This window comes from Haliotis cracherodii, unplaced genomic scaffold (assembly GCF_022045235.1).
Source record: "Haliotis cracherodii isolate W230 unplaced genomic scaffold, xgHalCrac1.p SCAF_1, whole genome shotgun sequence".
Classification (NCBI taxonomy): domain Eukaryota; kingdom Metazoa; phylum Mollusca; class Gastropoda; order Lepetellida; family Haliotidae; genus Haliotis; species Haliotis cracherodii.
Window position 1 is genome coordinate 29,768,001 of NW_027266264.1, and position 25,235 is coordinate 29,793,235.

General features: G+C 40.2%; 1 protein-coding gene across 2 annotated transcripts in view; it reads right to left on the reverse strand.

Annotated features, from left to right (window-relative positions):
- LOC139475577 (neuroendocrine convertase 1-like) overlaps nucleotides 1-25,235 on the reverse strand; it is a 56,195-nt gene that overhangs the window by 16,783 nt on the left and 14,177 nt on the right. For both annotated transcript variants that reach the window (XM_071258771.1, XM_071258779.1), the window contains exon 2: nucleotides 6,079-6,183. In XM_071258771.1, coding sequence (XP_071114872.1) covers nucleotides 6,079-6,183 — 105 coding nt within the window. The remainder of the gene's footprint in view (nucleotides 1-6,078; nucleotides 6,184-25,235) is intronic.

Genomic DNA, 25,235 nt, shown 5'->3' on the forward strand with positions numbered 1-25,235 from the left:
ATGGGTACAATGTGTGAAGACCATTTCCGGTGTTCCCCGTCGTGATATTGCTGGAATATTGCTAAAGGCGGCGTAAAATCATACTCACTCGCCCACTCAAGGACATTGCGCGGGCGAGGACGAAGACTAAGAGGTGTAGACATTAAAACCAGTACTTCTTCATACAATGTGCGCAATAACTGATTTATTAGTGACAAACTTGAACGAGTGGAAAAGCAGGTAAATAACAAGTTTTGCATAACAATTTGCAATCTCTGGGAGTGACAGACCACAGAACAAAGATGGCAAGTAGGAAATCTGTAAACCTAGCATACACATCGTATAGCTGAGTGTTAATGTTTTAACAACCACACAACAACACCCCTCACGCCATGCATGTATCCAGAGGACTATTAAACGTCAATTGATATACATATCGATCTGCATAAATGAAAAAAAACATTTTCTACGCATAATAAACACATCATATGCAAAAAGTACTAACATTCGAAATATCAATAAATGCATTTGTCATGGTTGTAGGTACGCCTGTCGTTTTCGACACACGTGATACATACATGCATTATGAATGAGAGGAATTCCATCAATAAGTGTTGTGAAACGAGAACAGATGGATCATTGTTACTCTGTGCGGCTAAAGGTTAACAATAATGTTACGGTAATGATCATATTTTTTTGTCGTCGGTAAATCTTTCATAGTAGATAGTGTCATGTCTTCCCTAGCACGGAGGAAGTTTCCTACAGCGCATGTCAGTAGTCACCCGGGTGTGTCGTTACATTGTTGGACGCGGTGGACCATTCGTCACCGCTCGCCTCTTTTCGAAACCTGCAAGAAGACTCGTCCCCCATATCGTTGAGTGTTATGTGCGAATATACGACAAACCAATCAGAATGCGCGTTGACGGGCGCAGTCGTTCTGTATCATCCAGAGGATAACAATTTATATTTGTAGAGTGGAAGCAGCCGAATGCATACTTCACACTAGGCACACTGAGAACACCATCACGAAGAGTTGCTACGCGTACTCCCCATACGATGCTCTCTACGAACACTATACTAAAACCACAAACTACGAACACTACGCTTCCTCCTCATATTACGAGCGCTACTGTCGCTACGAACACTACTCTCAATCCGCGGACAACGAACCCTACTGTCGCTAAGAACACTATGCTCATACCGTACACTATGAACAGTGTGAACACTACGCCCACTCCGCACACTGCGAACTCAAGTGTCAATACGCACACTACGCTCACTCCTCATATTACGAACCCTACTGTCGCTTAAATACTACGCTCAATCCGGGCACTGCGAATCCTACTGTCGCTAAGAACACTACGCTCATACCGCACACTACGAACACTACGCCCACTCCGCATACTACGAAACTACGCTCACTCCGCACACTGCGAACCCAAGTGTCGATACGCACACTACGCTCACTCCTCATATTACGAACCCTACTGTCGCTACGAACACTACGCTCAATCCGAGCACTACGATCCCAACTGTCGCTAAGAACACTACGCCCACACCCCACACTACGGACACTACGCTCACTCCGCACACTACGAGCCCTACTGTCACATCAAACATTACGCTCACTCCGCACACTACGAACTCGGCAAGCGCTATAAACAAGACGCCAATTCTGCACACTACGAACCCTACTGTCGCTAAGAACACTACGCTCATACCGCACACTTTGAACAGTACAAACACTACGCCCACTCCGCACACTACGCTCACTCCACACACTACGAACTCTACAGTCGCTATGAAGACGAAGCCCATTCTGCAAACTGCGAACGCTACTGCCACTACGAGCACTCCGCTAACTTCGCACACTACGAACCCAAGTGTCGATACGAACACTACACACTCCGCATACAATGCGCACCTTCAACGCAACAGGCACACTGTATATGCTACGCAATCTGTCTTTAATGATGAGCATCTTCGTATAACAGCGTGGTTCATTAGCTAGATCATGATGCATCAACGGGAACTATAGATCAAGCAGTAATTTCAAAAGAAACAATTAAGTGGCATGAAGAAATAACTAGATTAAGTCAAATGTTTTCTGATTTATGGACGCCAGCAGCCGGAGGAGGCATGTAGGATCAGTTTACTAAGTCGGGCTGCAGCATCTGGACCAGGCTATTAATCCAGTTACATTCTAGTTTTGTTGCCATAGTTACCACAATATTATTGTTGAAGCAATGTGTGTAGTATTGAACCAGGATCTCCCTGATTGTGCGCGTTGAAAGCCATACCATACGCAGAAACCTTTCTTACTTCCGACAAGGTTGTGTTTACACAAACTCAAATGTTATTCACATAATTAATTGAATGGTTTTCATAGCGTGTGTGTTTCCCTTTGTGATTAAATCACATTTCTAAAGAATAAATATCAGTAGAATGTTTTAAGTTTATGGATCTTTTAAATACGCCCCTACACACTTTACGCCAAGGATGTCAAAACAAAAACCTTATTTCCCACACGTCTGAAAGAACCATTATCTTTAATAAATACGATGGAATAATTACGGATAATCATCAATTTAATGACCACGTTGTGTATTACACATAGATGTGCATGTCAGCGTGTAACCCAATAGTGCGTTATCATCTGCATTAAGTATATGCATCAGGCAGTCGCAGAGATCCACATATCCGCTTTCTTTCAACATGGAGTGTGCGGCAGATAGAGAGTATTACCGTATGTCTTGAGAGTGTTGGGAAGAGGAGATGAAATAATCAGGTATTCACTTCGTAATCTCGAGGTGGAAAAGCTTTTCTCCTATGTCAAAATTGCTAAGCTTTCAGTCACTCATTGACAGATAAATGTCGTAAGGTGATGAATGACCTTTGTATCGCGTCTTTTCATTGGATAAGACCGGTTGCTATGTCGCTGAAGGCCTCCATTACCGGAAATTGCAGTTGGTGGCCAGTTGATTAGGTGATGGCGAACCGCAGCGGGTATAGGACCATTTCCTCCCTCAACTCAATATAACTTCGATTGTTTTCTCAGTGAATAAAAAATAATTAAACATTTATTGGCAAGAAAGATTTTAGTTACAATAGGTTCTGTCTCAAACGGTCGTTACAAAATATTGACTTCCCAAACACTCGCAACAGCATAAGGATTAGGCCGTGCTTGTATGCCAATGCAGACAGATTAATGTCTTGATATTGGCACGGAACATAGAGCATAGACAACATCCACGCTATCACAGACAATGTATTCATTCATTCATTCACTCATTTATTCGTTTGTTTGTTTTTTTTTTTTATCCATCCATCCACCCATCATTCATTCATTTATTCATTCGTTTGTTTGTTTATACATCCAACCATCATTCATTCATTTATCTATTCATAACGATCAATAGAATGGATTAATAATATGTTGAGAACAGTATTTTCTTCCCTCTGCTAAATCAATATCTCTCCACTAATTTAGGTGTAAAAAACTTCAAATACGTCATTATATAGGAAGCGAAGCAACCATTCGACTTGCCATTCTATAAAAAAAGTATATTTATAATATCCCGACATTTCTTTTATAAATCCATTAAAATTAAAATAAATCACTTCGGCAAGCAACTCTACATTCAGTAAAAAATATCTAACGTTTATCTAAATATATTAAATAGAAACATAATACTTAAGAAAGTCCATTATAACCATATGTTTCATATTTTCCACAATGATTAGAACTTTCACACTAGATTACTGGATGCTTTGAACTAATCCTGTCGGTGCTGTTGCCACATGCGTCCTTTCCTTTCTCCTACTATACGTCCCTATCCCCACTAGTATATATGGAGCCTCGGTTCAAGGTCATATTTGCCTACTTTGGTTCCTACAGTGGCCATCAACCGCCTCCGTGGTCTAGTGGTAGAGCGTCCGCCCAGAGAGCGGAAGGTCCGGGGTTCGATCCCCGGCCGCGTCATACCAAAAGACGTTCAAAGATGGTACTTGTTGTTACCCTATCTGGCTCTCGGCATTAAGGGGCTAAAACAAGGACTGGTCGGCTCGGAGTCAGTATACTGTGTCTGAGTGGGGTTTTCATGTTAAATTGCGGCATGGTATCTCAGTGAGCTAGCACTATCAATCGGCATCAGTCCGGACTAGTACAAGCAGCCACACAAACACAAACACACACACGTGCATGCACGTCGCTATATAAGTGCAATGATCTTGGACGCGACGTTAAACCCAATTTCACCTCACCTCACCTACGGTGGCCATCATTGTATTGTTAACGACGAAAAAGTGACATACGACTGTCGGAATCTATTAACTCCCAAGGAAACAACCCTTTTACCCCCACCCCCACCACCATCCCCACACCCACCCCAGCGACACGCACGCCCCCTTACTGTCCCCAGAGCGTTCCTCGTTTTCCCAGCGATGGGCCCTGTCAGCAGATATGACAAATATCTCCTAATTGTTTCTGATTACAAGACTAAGCCCCTGGTACTAGAACTACAGGAGGAGCATTATCGTCACTGTTCCGCCTGCGTTGTCCGAGTACCAACAAGGGAAGGATGCTACTTTGTATTGTGACGTAATCCTTCTATAACTACTTTGTATTACTGATTCCCTTTTTCAATTACACTGGCCGAAATAAAAATAAAAGTTAATTTATCCTGAAAAGAAGTTTGGGCGGAATACATGTAAGGGAGAATTTAATGGTTATTCACATTTGCCCACTTATATATACTACTCAAAAGAAGTTAAGGATCACCCAATTATTTTCTATTACTATAGTTAATCTCTCATGCCATTACAGATTAACAATAGTAATTTGACTGAATCTGCTGACCCTTAACTTCTTTTGAGTAGTATATATACTTACCATTACGGAAAAAAATAACAGACCAAATTTTAATTTTATTCAGCACTAATGATACTTTGGATCCGCGGATTAAAGAAAAACACCTGTAGATAAATGTGACGAAGGATATATGTTAAATCGCAAAATGTTCAACCTGTTATTTTTTCTTCACTAAAACAGGCATAGCAAAAGACAACTGCACAGAAATCCAATTCTGTAGAAGCTGGTAAACAGTTCTTAGTAATTTATGCAGATGATTTCACATTACGCTACGTATAAATGTGTGACAATTAGACACACATAAATCTTTTGGACACACAAAATAAATTAAATATTCTACAAGAAAGTATTTAATTGTTTTTATTATGTTTAAAAGTCTCAATCTCTTGATTAACAGTAAAATTATCGTTACCTTTTCAGTTATACAGTGATGTCATAAATGAGAATAAAAAGTTTGACATGTCATTGTGTAGTATAGCTGGTCACTCATATCTCATTAAGACACCTAACAAACAAAGACAATCCCCTCAATCAGAAACTGCAATATCTTTGCAAATGGTAATATTGTATGTATGCTCACCGACCAAAGAAACGCGAATACCATGCATGTTGGTTAATATAACTTTATGAAAAATTACTCATATTCAAGAGATATTAGATTGGTCTGATGCACAAACGAACATACTTTGTCTCGTGCAGGATTAGCATGTAAAGATTCGAAATCACGTGCAGCATATTGTGATACGAATATAGACACACTATGGTAACACTTGACTGATTGTCAGTTTTGTCATTAATTAAATATATAAGTGGTACACATTGGAAACATCTCTCCTTAACGTACATACTTCTCTATATGTTTCATTTGGCGGTGAGTATATATGACTCGACGACTCGTGTTACCTACTAGCCATTCCCGGACGTTCCAAACATAAAATGTAAAAAAGAACGAAAATAAATAAATTTAGATACACCACCAGAGAACAAATTCAGGTTCGTTCTTCACTGTGACGTAATTACGAATGTACAGCAAACTACGTTTATAACGAACACGCTTATTACGAAGTGACGCATATAACGAACTGTTGTTTTTGGCATCGGCCTTTTGCGATAACCTTCAGTTGAAGACCTTATAACGAACTATGGATATAACGACCACAAATTATTGGTCCCTTTGAGTTCGTTATAACCGTAGTTTCTGTTGTATAGGGACAGTGTATGGAGCCTACCCTCTGGTCCCCTGTCAGCCGTCTGGTGTGATGGTCCGCACTGCGCCGGGACCGGTGAGGGACGTTGTTGTGGCGTAGCAAGTAATGGTCATCGAATCCACGCACCTGCAAGACAGAACATACCATCCTTACTCAGGTTTGTTTATTTTCTTTGCTTGTTTGTTGTTTAACGCCGTAATCAGCAATATTCCAGCTATATGACGACGGTCTGTAAATAATCGACTATGGACCAGAAAATCCAGTGACTGACATCATGCGCATCAATCTACGCAATTGGGATACGATGACATGCATCAACCAAGTCAGCGAGTCTGACACGCCGTGAAATAAAATTAATATTGTTCAAAGCGGCGTTAAACCTAACTCACTCACTCACTCACTCACTTACTTACACAAAATCGAGTAAAACAAGGCAAACCAGTGTTTGATAGCATGAGCAACGTCCCAAGCATTCGGGAAGAGATGGCACGCAACCAGCCAAGTCCCAGGGCCAAACCACCCGATGCCCAGCTTAATCGGGGCTTGCGACAATGCTGGTTAACACGAAATCTAGTCTATCCCTTGGGGTATGTCTGGGATTTTATCCAAAAAAATAAATTGTCCCTGAATTGTTTTAAATTTGTTATGGCTCGTACCTTTGATAAACAATGAAATTTCCTGCCACAATATTTACATTGTTGCCAGGCGTTTTTCCTTTAAAAATAAAATCAGGCTCAAAGTTTTAAGTAAATAATAATCTGGGTTTGAAGCTGAAGCTGAAAAAATATCTAATCTCGATAACAAATCCCAGTCACCCCAACCCTCCAGAATATCAAATAGTTGTCACTTAGTCCTTTTAAGCTCAACTTCAGAAATATGCACTCATCACGACATCGGTCTAAGAAAGCCACAATAGTCAACAATTTTCAGCTATTGCGTCGTTTCTAGTGTGACGTCATTCCGACCTTATGTCACAAGATTCGAATGACGTCTTCAGTGCCGTCCGGATGACGTAAACAATACACCGTTGCGCATGAAATGATATTTGCATTAGTGCACATACGATTTTTTATGAACAGGGTTATGTCTGACCCTGTGGGTAATAAATAGGGATTATTATACGAGCATGTGTGTCAAACTGATGTCAATCGAGTGTCAGAATTTTTGCATTTCCCGAGCGAGAGCGCGTGTATGACACGAATTACAGGAGTTTCGTAAGATCAGAGTAACACACATGCAAGTGTTATAATTTCTTAATTACGCATTATCTCAATTCTTTTGAGTGCACATTCGATTTTTTATGAACAGGGTTATGTCTGACCCTGTGGGTAATAAATAGGGATTATTATACGAGCATGTGTGTCAAACTGGTGTCAATCGAGTGTCAGAATGTTTGCATTTCCCGAGCGAGAGCGCGTGTATGACACGAATTACAGGAGTTTCGTAAGATCAGAGTAACACACATGCAAGTATTATAATTTCTTAATTACGCATTATCTCAATTCTTTTGAGCTCCCTTTTAGAAAAATGCACAGATTACGACTGCCGTCTCAGAAAACAACAATTGTCTAATGACGTCAGCAATCTTCAGCTATGACGTCGTTTCTAGTATGATATCATTCCGACCTTACGTCACAATAATATTCGAAGGACGTCAACAAATCTGCCCACATGACGTAAACAATACGCTGGTATGCGTGAAGTGATATTTGCACAAGTGCACATACGACTTTTATTAACTCGTTTATTTCTAACCATTTTGGTAATAAACAAATGTATTGCTTAACAACCGATAAGTTATTATGTATTACAACACCTATAGTCCAACGATGAATCAGGGACACGAATAGGATAGCATGGGGGCAAACCGGTGAAGACTTCAATCACATTATAACCACCTTAGTTCACCGCACAAGAAGTAAATTAGAACTCATAACATCGCTTATATTGCAGTGATCCTTCGAGAAATTTAATCAACGTTGCCGTTTTTCGTATTAACTGGACTGCCTTCCCCCATCCCATCGCATAGCTGACGTTTGAGAGGTGATTTAGGTGACACCTGGTCTATAGAAGGGATCCAGGTGCGTTGTAGTAGAGGGAAGCTTGCACGGGTTAGACATGGTGAAATGTGCAACTCGTATTTTTTATACCATATAAAGATGGAAATACGTTCGACCAAACTACAACACTTTTTGGTTATAAAAGGTAAAAGCTCTGTAGTGAATGGGTTGGTTAATATGTCTAAACTAAACTCTCCCTCGTCAATATGTTTGTAAATATGTCTAAACTAAAATCTTTCTCGTCAATATGTTTGTAAATATATCTAAACTAAGCTCTCCACCGTCAATATGTTTGTAAATATGTCTAAACTAAAATCTCCCTCGTCAATATGTTTGTAAATATATCTAACTAAACTCTCCCCCGTCAATATGTTTGTAAATATATCTAAACTAAACTCTCCCTCGTCAACATGTTTGTAAATATGTCTAAACTAAAATATCCCTCGTCAACATGTTTGTAAATTTATCTAAACTAAACTTCCCAGCCCCAACTCCCCCCCCCCCCCCCCCCCCCCCCACACCCCCCCCCCACCCCCCCCCCCCCCAACCGTGATTATGTTTGTAAATACATCTGCGATACTCTCGATCGATCTAAGTAGATCTAAGCTACATAAAATCCATAGTGAGTATATGAGGCGTACTCGCTCGACTAAACACTAATACTGTAGTGTGCCGTAAACACCAATGTCCCACCTCAGGGGCTAACGGGGCATTAAACACAGCAATGTGGAAAGGAAGACAAGCTAATGGGGTTTACATCTGTGTAAACCCCCGGTATTTATCAACCAGTTAGTTGCATTTTTACGACTCCTTCCAGCATATCTTTTTAGGGTACGGGTCTCCCAAGTCTTCCTGTAATAACTTGCTGAGAGTTGCTTAGGATGTTAACTATTATTTACTCCAAACTACAGATTGGCATTGGCAGTCACAGGTTCCTGCCAGTAGTCAGACACCCAGTTGTCCAGCATGTGAGCAGTCCGACACTCAGGAGTCAGACATGTGAGTAGTCAGACACCAGGTAGTCCAACATGTGCGTAGTCCGACACTCAGGAGTCAGACATGTGAGTAGTCAGACACCCAGTAGTCCAACATGTGCGTAGTCAGACACCCAGTAGACAAACACCCAGTTGTCCAACATGTGAGTAGTCAGACACCCAAGAGTCAGACATGTGAGTAGTCAGACACCCAGTAGTCCAACATGTGCGTGGTCCGACACCCACTAGACAGACACCCAGTTGTCCAACATGTGAGTAATCCGACACCCAGTAATCCGTCACCCAGTAGTCAGACACCCAGTAGTCCGTCACCAAGTAGTCCGACACCCAGTAGTCCGACACCCAGTTGTCAGACATGTGAGTAGTCAGACACCAAGTAGTCCGACACCCAGTAGTCCGACATGTGAGTAGTCCGACACCCAGTAGTCCAACATGAGAGTATTCAGACACCCAGCAGTCCGACATATGAGTAGTCAGACACCAAGGAGTCCGACATATGAATAGCCAGACACCCAGTAGTCCAGCATTAGAGTAGTCCGACACCCAGTAGTCCGACATGTGAGTAGTCAGACACCCAGTAGTCCGACATATGAGTAGTCAGACACCCAGTAGTCCGACATATGAGTAGTCAGACACCCAGTAGTCCGACATGTTACAGCCAGTAATCAATGTCAATAATCAGACATGTCAATAATCAGACATGCAATAGTCAAGAATGTCAATTGTCGGACACCCAGTAGTCAGACATGTCAATAGTAAGACATGTCAGTAGTCAAACAAGTTTCTGTTTCTGAATTACTACTGTTCATGGTCAGATGTTGTTTATTAGCGTAAAGATGACACCGGCCCATGATACAGTTTTCTTACAGAGCGCATAGATGGAGTTGCAGTCTCATATAATACAACATGGTGACAACCGCAATAATTTGACAATAATATTACAATAATATTAAGTATAATAAATACAGCACAGATCACACAGAATTAAAGATATTGCTACGAATACTTTATATAATTACTTCTCTATTTTTAACCAAGAATATATACTTTCCAAGATATTTTAGTAAAGTGGAGTTACAACATCTAACTGTCTGATTTTCTTATCGCTAGGTAATTCACAATAACATAAAGGAATAACATTGTGTCTAAGGTCATAATCAAAGTAACGTTCTAAACAAAAGTGGTATTCAGTTTCTACTTGTGGTACAACACAATATAGGCATAACCTTTGTATGCCATATTTACTTCCACTTTCTAACATAAGAGAATGGCCTAAGGAACAGAATCGTACAAGAGGGTTTTTTTTCTAAATAACATTACATCAATGCTCCAAAGCTAAACGAGAGGGTAGAGCGGAGAGCTTCAATGAAGAGTGTAGTATTCGAACAAACTTAGATGAGTTAAACAAAAAGAGCCTGACAAAGACAGTTGTACTCCCAGATTTGTATGACTATTTACAATCTCGAATGCAGAATCCCAAATCGTAAACTTTTCAAATTTCCTCAAATGGCCACCATTTCTAAACACAATAACCTTACTTTTATTCATATTGATTTTTAACTTCAATTTATTGCAATAAAGATAAAGTCAGCAAGACGCCTTTGTAAGACTACACCTTTGTCATCAATTAAAATAATGCCTCAAGGGCTTTTAGCGTGATAGCATTGTTATCTTTGTGGAAAGAAACTCATTGATGAAAAATGAAAATAAAAATGACGATATTTGACACCTCTGTCGACTTGGATAAAAACAACTCAGTATACCCATTTTCCCAAAACAGGCATGTTTCACAGATTCATACATATTTTTTATAAACTTATATGTTCTACCTTAATCATCCTTTAGGTCCATGGAGGCACAGTGCAGCCTACATCGCTTATGCGACAAATACTTATTTATTAATGTATTAATAACTAATATGTTGTCCACAGGTTGAACGCCTTTTTGCTGAAACTAGCCTGTTTATCAATAACACACCGCTCTACACGAGACCACTTAACTAATCTGTTACATATTATAAACAACAACTGACTCTTGTTAAGAAAATCTGGTCTTTTATCTACACATCGTACACAGACGTTCCACTACTGTAGTACAGGGGAAAAATGTATGTCATTCTCTACCTAATTTAAACATGGAAAACAGTTTTTGGCAGGTATATTTTCCTATCGAAGAGTTTCTGTTATAAACACCGCAACGCCACATATTGCTTCTGCAGATCGATAAAGCCGTATCAATTGATATAGTTAATATGATTCTATACACAACCAGGAACCATGTAAAATCTCATTGTGTTGGACAATTTGGACCCTGCCGGGTTTTTTCATTTCAAATTGCTGACGCCAGAGAACACCAAGTCACGAATATCTGCTGAAAAGGACGTCAGAGGAAATGAGTATGAGCATGCCCTGCTCTATATGTAGTACCCGCCATTTTCACAATTTTCAATTTAAAAGCCACAGAATCCCACTAGTAACAGCTCATTCGTACATTACCCCCTGTTTTAGAGCAAACGAAAACTTCCTTATTTGACCAGGTACATCTGATATGCACTCCATCCGTACCAACACATCGGATGTCACCTACAGACTACAAAAGGACAGGTACAGCATAAGTATTAGTGGCTTTGATTCTATTGCGGGCGTTCAGCTCTGAACTTTCAGATTGTCCTAGGTCAACATATTTTTAAAGAAGAAGATTTTCTCCCTGCTTCTCATGCCAGTTACTTCTCACTCGAAACCGTCAATGTGTGATTTTGCATCAAAATGTAAAAATGAAATGTAGATTATGTAATGAATTTCATGAGACTGTCCAAAACACTGTCAGTGGATGCACAGCTTTGGCACAAACACAGTATCTTAAGCGACATAATGGAGTTACCGTCTTCGCCATGATTGTGGTTAAACGCAGAGGTCCATCCATGGTATATACCGAGAATATGTATAAGGCGTCATGGAATGATAAATACAAAATTCTTTGGAATAGGCCCGTGAACGTATACAGCCTTAGACGTATCCAGGCCAACAAACCTGATCATGTCCTTTTTGATAAATCCAATTAAATCATTATAAAATATTGAATTTTCTGTCCCTGTTGATACTAATGTGATTAACAAGATTCAGGAAAAAAATGGCAAATATGCAGACCTCGCTTTCGAAATGTCACGCTTGCATCCCAAGTACCAAGTTGTCCGAGTCCCCATTGTTCTTGGTGCCTTAGGTTTGGTACCTCCCAATCTGTTGACTGACATCGGGAGAGTACCCGGGTTTGCTACGAGGAATTCAGCCCTTCTGACAATCTGGGTAATGCAGAAGGCTGCAGTGTTGGGGAGTCTTCACATTCTCCGAAAAGTTCTTGATGGGTTTTACTTGGCAGCGCTTCCTGGGAGAAATCCCATTCGCTGTCTGGGCTGCGTGTAGTTGGGGGCAAGGGCCCTGAGCTGATGATGAGCCTAACCAGCGTGACTGTGTCAGGTTCACCAAAACCCTCTTTGCTGCATTTTTCATTTTAATCTCACCATCATCATCACCATCATCATCATCATCATCATCATCATCATCATCATCATCATCATACCATATTTAAACTATTTACTTTATTAAAGAAGTAAATTGCATTGACGTAGTTAACGTACCTGTTCTTCACTTTGGAGTGAAACATCAGTCACGTGACTATCACCTTGCCCATCGTCATACAAAGAGTTAACCCGTGTACGCGTGATTTTCCTTTCAGAGTGGACACGTGTGGCTGCTAATGGCTGCGTCATACACTGGGGATAGCATTCTCAGCAGCAGAAAACAGCTAAGTCGTATGTTAACATTCTGGATCTACCATTTACCCCGACTACCTGAACTCACAATACTGGACAAGCGCAGCCATTGTCGTCACTGTGTTACCGAGTAGCTTATTACAGCAACGATCTTTCTCCTGAGGGCGGTAGGTGCGTTCGTATTTCATAGAATACGACATGCGATATGTCGGTGTTACGTTCATATTGCACATAAAGGCGCAAAATTAGTTATAAAATCTAAATATTTAATACTGCGAGGGCCTCCTGCCATTACTGTGATATCTTAACACTTGGCAGGCAGTGTGCATTAGCACTTCACGGTCAGTGCATGAGCGGTTGTCAGCACCAACTTGGGTTATCTCCCTTTAATTCTCGTTTCGTGTGTCCCCGCTGCTTTTCGTCTCCGACCTAAATCCGCCCTTCGTGCCTCGATTTTAGAAAGCCTTCCAACCACAGAGACATAAAGTCTTCCTCCTAATTTGTGTTCAGACTCGTCGTTAATGTTGCCCTTTATGTCGGCATCACCACAAGACCTTTTTGTCGTAAAAAGGACGGAACATGGGTTTCGTGTGACCATAGCAACGACGCTTCTGGCATTAACTGAAGTGGAAAATTGACCCGATTAGCCTTGAATTCACATTAGTCGTAAATGAAGTTATACCAACATTTTGTCAAGTAACTTTGAAGTGATTAATATGAAAAGGAAACACCGTTAGAAATTGGTTTTCCTGTAAGTGATGATTTCGTGTACAGATGTGCTTGCGTGCGAGCGAGCGTGCGTGCGTGCGTGAGTGCGTGCGTGCGTGAGTGCGTATGTACCTCGCACAGTGATACGGGAATATAAATGTATATATAGTGCCTGACACGGTGTTACAGGAACATGAATGTCTCGGTACAGTGTAGCAGGAATATACAAGAAAGCATGGTGCCTGACGCAGTGTTGCAGGGATATTGTATTGACGTGCCTGATACAGTGTTATCAGAATGAAATGAATTTATAGTGTCCCGTCCCCCTGTTACAGGAATATAAATGAATGAGTGAGTGAGTTTAACGACGCTTTTAACAGTATTCCAGTTATACCACGGCGTGTCAGCTTAATGTGGGAGGAAAGCCCGAAGTGATGCAGGTTTCAGACGTTTACCACTTCGGTGAAACCCACAAGCACGGGTATGGTGCTGACAAACCTAGAAACATAATCGGGGTGAACTGGGATTCGAACCCACAATCATAGGTTTCTGGAGTGCCCATGGGACGCAACTCTGCACAGCGAATCGCGGCGCCTTAGGCGACTGGCCACCCGTGCTCCCGGAATATAAATGAATATATAGTGTCATGGGACAGTGTTACAGAAATATAGATGTGTGTATGTTGTCGTGACAAGTGTATGGGGCATACATGTATGAATAGCGTCCTGCCACAGTGCTCCTGACGCCCAACCTCCACACAACGCGTCATTTCCCACCCCACGACCACAACCCCTTAGCCTCTACCCACACCACGACACAACGCCTCTGTCCATGTCTCTACCCCCACCACGACACAATCGCTCTGCCTCTACACCTCTACCACAACACAACCCCTCTGCCCCTGGCCCAACCAGAACACAACCCCTCTGCCCCTAGCGCCATACCAAGACACAACCCCTCTGCCCCTACCTCCGCTACAACACAACCCCTCTGCCCCTACCCCCACCACAACACAACCTATCTGTCCCTACACAAACCAAGACACAACCCCGAACACATATCAAGACACAACCCCGAACACATATCAAGACACAACCCCGAACACATATCAAGACACAACCCCGAACACATATCAACTCCGACAGCCATGACAATTCAGAAAATAATAAACATCTTTCCGACCGTGGATTGTTTTAACCATATCATGTTATGAAGAGACTTCTTTATTTTCATCAGGAATATCATGACTAACATCATTTCATCTCTTAAAGGATTAAACATCATGGCAAACAATAAATAAGAACATAGTTTCCATCATAAACAGAAGCAATTAGTCAGAACAATTAGGAGATCATGATACTCGACAAGCTAAATGTCGAGACGACACTCGCCTCTAGACACATACTCACTGATATGCGATCTGTTGTAACGAGAGATTTCTTTTTCATTAGGTTCGAGTATCCTGACTAGCCCATGGCTAAACTCTTTGAAACACAAACTTTCTCTTTCGAAATGGCGTAGATGCAAGACTTTAACTTCCCTTGCATAATATAACAAACGGAAAACGAAGCATAATCAAAAAATATATTTTTGTCTGAGGCAAGGTTGGAAATGTCAGACAGGTATATAACCTGACGGGCGAAAGAAAGAAAACCCACTCACTCTTCCCACATCCAACAGTCACTCGCCCCATAACCATCTCACTCGTCCCAGAACCAACTCAATGACTGCAGGGCCAACTCCTACATACCAACTCACTCCAGAACTGTCTCTAGAACCATCTAACTCACTCCAGAACTGTCTCTAAAACAATCACTCATCCCAGAACCAACTCAATGACTGCAGGGCCAACTCCTACATACCAACTAACTCCAGAACTGTCTCTAGAACCATCTCACTCACTCCAGAACTGTCTCTAGAACAATCACAATAATCCCAGAACCAACTCAATGACTGCAGAGCCAACTCCTACATATCAACTCACTCCAGAACTGTCTCTAGAACCATCAAACTCACTCCAGAACTGTCTCTAAAACAATCACAATAATCCCAGAACCAACTCAATGACTGCAGAGCCAACTCCTACATACTAACTTACTCCAGAACTTCTAAGTATCTCACTCCTCCCAGTACCATTAACTACTAATTATCTCACTCCTTCGGATCCAACTCTATCCAGTACCAACTAACTAACAGTAAAACCATCTCACTCCTGTACATGTCAATGTATTGGTTGTAGTGGCCGTCCATCCCTCAACCCTAGTAGTCAACGTTGTAATATTTGTCCCGCCCACTCTGTGAGTGCAGGTACTATTTACCTGAGCCTATCTGTATGGACTGTCACGCTGGCATCCCCGCGACATATGACGCTTCCGGTCACCCCCGAGTTCACATCGATATCTTCACTGCTCGTGGTATATAGCGAGTCCAAGTGATTCCAGGTAGCTGCTAGTTTAAGTAAGAAGTTGATAAGGCCATACCAATAACACCATGAGTGATTTACATCTAGTTGTGTCTATTTCCTGTGTAGGTACATGTAGTGAATTACGTATGAAATAGCAAGACTGGCACTGTCAACATTTTCATGCACAAACATCACCGCTTCTGTGCATTCTACGTGAAACAATATTATTTCGTTAGCGTCACTGTAATCGATACGACTGATGAAAAATGTTATTCTGGTAATAAAGATAAGTTAATATGATATAACCGTTCGTGTGTAGGTTGATATTATCAGGCGACCAACCATTGGGAGGCGATGTTAATGTTATTCTTATTTTTTGTATAAATAATATAATGTTACAGAATAAACTGGAGAAAAAGAATCTTCGGTTTTACCCCAAAATTCGTTGAATGCTTGACATGCACAGTATCCTGACAAAACTAAATGTTGTGAAAAAAATGAAATTACTTCTTTTCAAGCAGTGAGTGGGTGTGTGGATGGGGCTTTACGCCGCTTTTTGCAATTGGCAAGCAAAACCTAACGCAGGATATATTGTATCCATACAGAATTCGAACTAGTCCATTTGACGTGATGGTTGAGCGCTTCATCTACTGGGCTTCTCTACATGTGAAACCACGCTATTTTATGAATTAATTTAATGTAAGCGACATTCCTTTGATATATGATCGACCTGTTCTTATAGACAAGTACTCTTTGTTATGAAAATTAAGAGATGTGTTCTTATGGACAAAAATCACAAATGCTCCTCGTTATCAACATACGGAGATGTGATCTTATGGACATATATCACAAATACTCTTTGTTATCAACATGGGTGATGTGTTCTTATGGACATATATTACATATACTCTTTGTTATCAACATGAGTGATGTGTTCTGGACATATATCACAAATACTCTTTGTTATCAACATGGGTGATGTGTTCTTATGGACATATATTACATATACTCTTTGTTATCAACATGGGTGATGTGTTCTGGACATATATCACAAATACTCTTTGTTATCAACATGAGTGATGTGTTCTGGACATATATCACAAATACTCTTTGTTATCAACATGAGTGATGTGTTCTGGACATATATCACAAATACTCTTTGTTATCAACATGAATGATGTGTTCTTCTGAACATATATCACAAATACTCCTCGTTATCAACATGTGTGATGTGTTCTTATGGACATATATCACAAATACTCCTCGTTATCAACATGGGTGATGTGTTCTTATGGACATATATCACAAATACTCCTCGTTATCAACATGAGTGATGTGGTCTTATGGACATAAACAAGTTAAGGTGCAGTTTTGAACCGAAATAATAGTACGCGTTCTTGGGATACACATATTCAACGACGTATGGCTATGAACATATGCAATGATAATATGTTATTAGGAACATATGTGTATGTTGCTAGGTACCTATTATAGAGCGGAAGATACAAACTACTTGTAATATGAATAACGTTGCATGATGTTCCAAGCAGTCAAGCTACTCTGCTGGTCTATAAATGGCTGAAATTTTAATTCACGTTATGAAACAATGACACCATGTTGTATATTTTTGGCCGTACATAAATGTAGATCGCTCATCGGTGCCAATTTGTCCTCTCCCGTAGGACATCGTATTTTCTGTTATGTTTTGTGGTGGAGTCCTCTACTTCCGAAAGTTAATGTCTCGGGCATGTTTAGGCCAGATGTGTCCACTTATGTCAGCACTACGGAGGATCAATATCAACAATTAGACAATCCTATCAGAATAAAATACAGCCGCCCTCAGTCGAGACCTAACAACCCCGCCGTTCCGCGGGGACGGTATACACTGGGTACATCAAGACTGAAAGTAGTTTCAAACCAATTAAGGATTAAATAGAGTTACGGAAAATATATTTTCCATCTCCACAAATCGCTTTAATCTTAACCGTGATTTTGATTTGACATTTAACTTAATACTGATTATTGGAATGGATAAAAAAAGGTATTTCATTACTCTTTCCTTTGTCAATTTGAGCGCAGATAGAAAGGATTCTTCATCGGGAAGAATTTTCAAATATTACCGGGTATGAATAGACTAAGCAGAATGAAATTATTATTGATAGTCGTTGTAGACTGGACTCTACTGTTACAGCCGGGAGTAGCTTTCACGTTCAGTTAAATGTCGAGCATTTATTTGTAATGTTACAAGTATTGTATTTAATCCTCAAAAATGAGGTAAATGTTCACTCGGTGTACATGTAATATATAATAAAATAATAAAGTCCACGTCAGTCCATCATCTTATCTTATCTGATATAAAGAAGATGATGGACTAACGTGGACTTTATTATTGTATTATATATATATATATATATATATATATATATATATATATATATATATATATATATATATATATGTGTGTGTGTGTGTGTGTGTATGTGTGTGAGCGAGTGTGTGTGTGTTTGTGAACACATATGCAATGACTGTGTGACTGTGTATTGAGACGTACGTGATTGTGTATCATTTATTGAACTATGGCGGTTTATGGAAGCTGTTACATGTTTCCAACAGTCAGTGATGAACTCAGATTCAGATGACAAGTCAACCCCACCATCGCCGTGTCAGCTAATTATACACTTTTATGACACGCATATCGCTTTATTAGAGCAATAATAGTTAGTTCACTATGTTTGTTTTATGTATTTATTGTTTAAATCAATTTGCTGTGTAGTTTTGCATCCAAGCAGATCAGTGGATAATAGCCATGAGCTCTATCATATTCGCCTAAATCAATATTTTGTGGAAACTCAACGACTGGCTTTCGCACACCTGTTGACATGGCTGGTGTGGACAGGTGCGAAGCTCATTAGGCGACAGTTCTCGATCTGATCCTCCTACCGTGATGCAGAGAGAGATGCCTAGCTACAGTAATGTCTGAGACATGACATGGATTACTCATATTGAAACAACTTGTACACAGAAATTGCTATTGTGTACTTTCTGAAATCTCAGATGCTGTTTTTCAGATTTATGAATATTAGTAGTATGAAATGCAAAAGTAGTTTCCCTAGGCATGAAGAGAATACAATAGACAATACAGCATATGTTGGTGGCTGGCTGGCATTGCATTTATTTATAGCAAGACAACATAGTACCTCGAAACCTGGTCGTATTTCGGAGACGTGTTTGTAAATCAAGTGTTATGATTCATGTATGGATATATACTTGTTTGTACATCTGCAGCCGTGAATTCTGTTCTTCATTTTGTAATTTAATGTTGATTTTAGGGACAACAGTGTTTAAGCGATAGTGTAACATAATGCTAATACGTATAAACACATTTAAGGCATATCTACTTGAAAAAGTTGTTGTCCTGACGCTGTAATTCTAATCATGTTGCCATGCGTCATTTTAGATTTGTCCCCTGCAATGCAGAGACGATGTCAGTTAGATTGGAATTGACTAGTCGGACGGACACGGGTCATTAACAACCTAGAAGTACTACCTTCATTATAATCTCAGTCCACATTGACCTATAAATGTCAGAAAAGGACAACAAGGCTTCCACTGGCTGATTGCTCCATCGGGACTTCCGACAGTCGTTACATTGGACAATCGGCTCGCATTGTAAACAACGTGTTGGACGATTGCTTCCAGTTCAACAAACGTCGTGGAAATCAACTGACGCTGTTACATAAAAGATGGACAATCAGTCGACGCTGTAAAACACGTGATGGACATTCCGACCACCATCACACTGTAACACACCTGGTGGACAATCCCCTCACCGTGTAACACACGTGGTGGACAATCAGCTCACACTGTAACACACGTGGTGGACAATCACCTCACCGTGTAATACACGTGGTGGACAATCAGCTCACACTGTAACACACGTGGTGGACAATCAGCTCACACTGTAACACACGTGGTGGAAAATCACCTCACACTGTAACACACGTGGTGGACAATCACCTCACACTGTAATACATATGGTGGACAATCACCTCACCGTGTAACACACGTGGTGGACAATCAGCTCAAACTGTAACACACGTGGTGGACATTCACCTCACCGTGTAACACACGTGGTGCACAATCACCTCACACTGTAACACACGTGGTGGAAATTCAGCTCACACTGTAACACACGTGGTGCACAAACACCTCACACTGTAATACATATGGTGGACAATCAACTCACCGTGTAACACACGTGGTGGACAATCAGCTCACACTGTAACACACGTGGTGGAAAATCAGCTCACACTGTAACACACGTGGTGGACAATCACCTCACACTGTAATACATATGGTGGACAATCACCTCACCGTGTAACACACGTGGTGGACAATCAGCTCACACTGTAACACACGTGGTGCACAATAAGCTCAGACTGTAACACACGTGGTGGACAATCAGCTCAAACTGTAACACACGTGGTGGACATTAACCTCACCGTGTAACACACGTGGTGCACAATCACCTCACACTGTAACACACGTGGTGGAAAATCAGCTCACACTGTAACACACGTGGTGGACAATCACCTCACAGTGTAACACACGTGGTGCACAATCACCTCACACTGTAACAAACGTGGTGGACAATCCGACCACAATCACACTGTAACACACGTGGTGCACAATCACTTCACAGTGTAACACACATGGTGGACAATCACCTCACACTGTAATACATATGGTGGACAATCACCTCACACTGTAACATACATGGTGGACAATCAGCTTACACTGTAACACATGTGGTGGACAATCCGACTCTGAGTTACGTCCCTTTGGAGAATACACCAACATTCCTGTAGTCTCCGAGTATTTGCTTTAAATATCAAAATCAAGGCAACCTGGCAACATAAAAAGGACATTTGGTAATGTGTGAACACTCTGTGGATACGTTATGAACAAAACATGGAGGATTTAGCAACATACAGAGCTAGAATCGGAACCTTTTGTCATCCACCCGGGACCCGCCAAGTCAGCCACGTTGACAGGTACACGCCATACACATGTCATGATAACTCAGATATGCCGTATCGCATTATTATATGCACTTTGCTGCTGACTGCGCACCTTTCGTTGTCCGCATTACTGATCAGTAATCAATATGTATTTTTGAATCTGATATTTGATCACTTCACGGCGACAGAAACTACATTCTTTTGTGTCTCATGTGACGTCACCAACCCGAGTTGTGACCTAGTTTTGTCACCGAATCTTGCCTCACCTGCACGTGAAAAGTGTTTCCTTGGGGGTGACGCGATTCCCGTGGGAGTCATAACACAGCTCCTACTGTGCTCTAACGATATAGAGACAAATCCAGGCCCAATAACTCTCCAAGAAGTACAGGAGAAAATACTTGCAGAAATAGGGAGCATGAAATCGGAGTTACGAAACGTCAAAGCAGATTTAAGCACACAAATTTTAGAACTAAAGAATGACATCCACACTATCAGTTCTAAATGTGAAAAACTGGAGGAATCTGTTACAGAATTACATCGTGATCTAAACACTATGAAACAGAACCATGATATAATGTATGATGACATTGATGCACTTTCAGGCAAGGTGGATACAGTGTTTGATCAGATGTCAAAAATTGATCACGAACTAGATAGACTTGAGTCCTATAGCAGACGTGATAATATCCTCATCCACGGAATACCGGAAGCTGCAGGCGATGAGAAATCAATGGCATGTAAAGATACTGTGTTATCCGTCCTCAATGAACATGCTAAATTCAAAACGTGGCAACCATTGGACATAATACGTGCGCACAGACTTGGCGTTAAACGTGTAAATGCAAATCGCCCTCGCCCAATGATTGCTAAGCTACACTCGTCTGACGACAAAGTTCGTACATTGAAAGCGAGACCCACATTCAAGGAAGGGGGACTCGGAATTTCTAGTGACCTAACGTCACGTCAGCGTCAACAGCTTCAGGCACTTAAGGGAACAAACACTTTCGGGTATTTCAAAGATGGTCGTTTGGTAACAAAACCCCGCACCATGGAAACAACATCAACAACGTTTAGCACTTCAAACACGACACGAGGAAGCCGATCTTCTCATAGAAGAACGGATGGAACAACAGTGTCACATGCTTCTATCAGCTAGGATATCGGCCGAGGCCCGGATAGTTTTTCGCAAGATCCTAACACTATCAACACCGGTGTTACGTTAAACGCTGATTGTCCAAGCGAAACATTCACCTTTCTAAGTTGGAATATTAATGGACTTCGAAACAAAATTGATGATGCTGATTTTATATCATACTTACAACAATTTAAAATAGCATGTCTTGTGGAAACTTTTGTCGACTGTAGTTTTGATAATAGCTGGTTAGTTGGTTATGATATCTATTATAGTCCAGCAATAAAATTATCTGACTACGGAAGGCTGTCAGGTGGTATTTGTGTATGTGTCCATCAATCCGTCAGTAAATTTTGTAAGTTAATTAAATCAGATGTAGATAATCTCCTGTGCTTGAACATATCAAAAGTGTTACTTACAATTGACAAGAACGTAAACTTGCTATGTACATACATACCACCAGCTGGTTCGCCGTATTATAACCATGCGGTCTCAAATTGTTGTATTGATCATCTTGAAGAGTTTATGTTAGATAATCAGTCGCAGCTTAAAGATTCTATCAGTGTAGTCTGTGGAGATATGAATGCTCGTACTGGTCAACAAAACAATCCTCTAGTCGATATACAAAACGATTTTGTTCATAGTAACTGTTCATACCCAGAAGATGAAAACGTATGTGTTGGAGATCGGAAATCCCATGACACCGTTATAAATAAATTTGGTCAGATACTGCTAGATATGTTGTATACATTTCAGTTGTTCATTGTCAATGGGAGAGTGTATGGGGATACCCTTGGAGAATTTACCTATTGTGGAAACCAAGGTGCGAGCGTTAATGATTATTTTATATGTTCCCCCGATTTCTTCGATTATATTAAGATGTTGAATATTGGCGATCGTCTAGAATCTGATCATTTCCCTTTGGAATTGACCTGTAAGTTCCCTCATATGAATCAAACACATACCAAATTAATATATGAGGGTGTCACTAAGAAGAAACTAATATGGAATGAAGAACTTTCGAACAACTTTCTAAGCAAACTACAAGAAAGTATAACATATTCTAAACAGTTACTTCTAGATAAACTTGATAACAATATTGAGGGGGCAATTGATGACTTTGTTGAAATTATGCTAACTTCAGCAGCTTGTATGAGAAAAGAATTAAAACTGAACATGGATAAAACTAAAACTTTTAATACTGGATGTAGAATCGCAAGGCGTAACGCCCGCAAAGCGCTGCGAAGATTTAGAACAACCCGTACTAGTCTTGACAGAAAAAAATATTGCGAAAGCAGGAATAAATATAAAGGTTGTTGTCGGAAATACAAATTCGATATGCGTAGACATAGACAAGACAAACTGAAAAAGTCTATTAACGACCCTTCAGCGTTCTGGAAACAAGTACGATCTCTTAAGAATAGATCTTCTGCTACAGATGACATAACAAAGTCGCAGTGGCTTAGTCATTTTAAGAAGGTTTTTTCAAATGATGCAATATTCACTATGGCAACTGATGATATGCAAAATGATTTTAGTGTAAGCTACACGGATGTTGATGAAGTTCTGCTAGATTCACCCATTGTTGAAAACGAAATATTAGATGCGATAAATCACCTCAAGAAGGGAAAAGCAGCTGGTCCTGATGATGTAGTTATCGAAATGTTGAAGTGTTCTAAGTTTGAAGTTATGCCTTTTCTTTGCAAATGTTTTAATAAGCTATTTGAAAATGGTGTTTTCCCAAGCAATTGGTCATGTTCTATAATAATCCCCCTGCATAAAAAAGGAGACAGGAATGACCCAGATAACTATAGAGGCATTTCATTAATGAGCATTTTAGGAAAAGTATTTACTACAATATTAAACAATAGAATTTCAAAATGGGCGACCATGCGTGATAAGATTCCTGAATTTCAAGCTGGCTTCAGAAAAAGTTATTCCACCGTAGATCATGTATTTACACTATATGCACTTATTCAAAAAACCTTGTCACGGCGTAAGCATAAACTGTATGTAGCATTTGTAGATTTTAAAAAGGCTTTTGATTCTGTCAATCGCTTTAAGCTATGGACATGTCTACGAAAAACTGGTTTACGTGGGAAAATGTTTACTATTCTAAAATCAATGTATTCTAATGTGAGATCATGTGTTCGTTGTGGGGATAGTTTAACAGATTTCTTTGATTGTCCTTTGGGCCTAAGACAAGGCTGTATTTTGAGTCCGATCTTATTTTCATTTTTCATTAATGAATTATATTACGAAATAGCTGCCAGTGGTAAACATGGTATCCAAATGTTCCCAGATTGGATAGAAATACTAATGCTACTTTTCGCAGATGATGTCATTTTAGTGTCAGATACTGTTGTCGGCCTTCAAAGGCAATTAAATATTTTAAGTACGTACACCAAAGAATGGAAATTATCCGTAAACTTGGAAAAAACTAAAATTGTGATCTTCAGAAAAGGTGGTCCAATAGCGTCGAAAGAGAGATGGTCATTCGATGGTCAGTTAGTCAATATAGTAGATCACTACACTTATTTAGGAATCTGGTTCTCACACACAATGAATTGGAAAAAATGTGCCCTTGACTTGTCCTTGCGTGCAAAGAAAGCTTTAATAAGTGTAATGTCTATTTCTCATAAAGTGGGATCGATGTCACCTAATATCTTCTTTAAGCTTTTCGATACCCAGATACAACCAATTTTATTGTATGGTTCTGAAGTATGGGGATTTCAACGTTATGACTGTTTAGAGAAGGTTCATTTATTAGCATGTAAAAAGTTTCTTTGTGTCGGATCTTCTACACCAAATTGCATGGTTTATGGTGAATGTGGTAGATACCCATTATATATTAATTCTCAGATCAGATGTTTAAAATACTGGTTTAAAATTCTTCATATGCATGAACAACGTCTCCCCAAATTAGCCTATAACATGCTTCTACATTTAGATAACATGGGAAAGAATACTTGGACATCGCATATAAGAAATCTTTTATTTTCGCATGGTTTTGGTTTTATATGGCTATGTCAGTCAGTTGGAAATGTAAATATGTTTCTTAATGAATTTCGGAATCGGTCTATAAATAT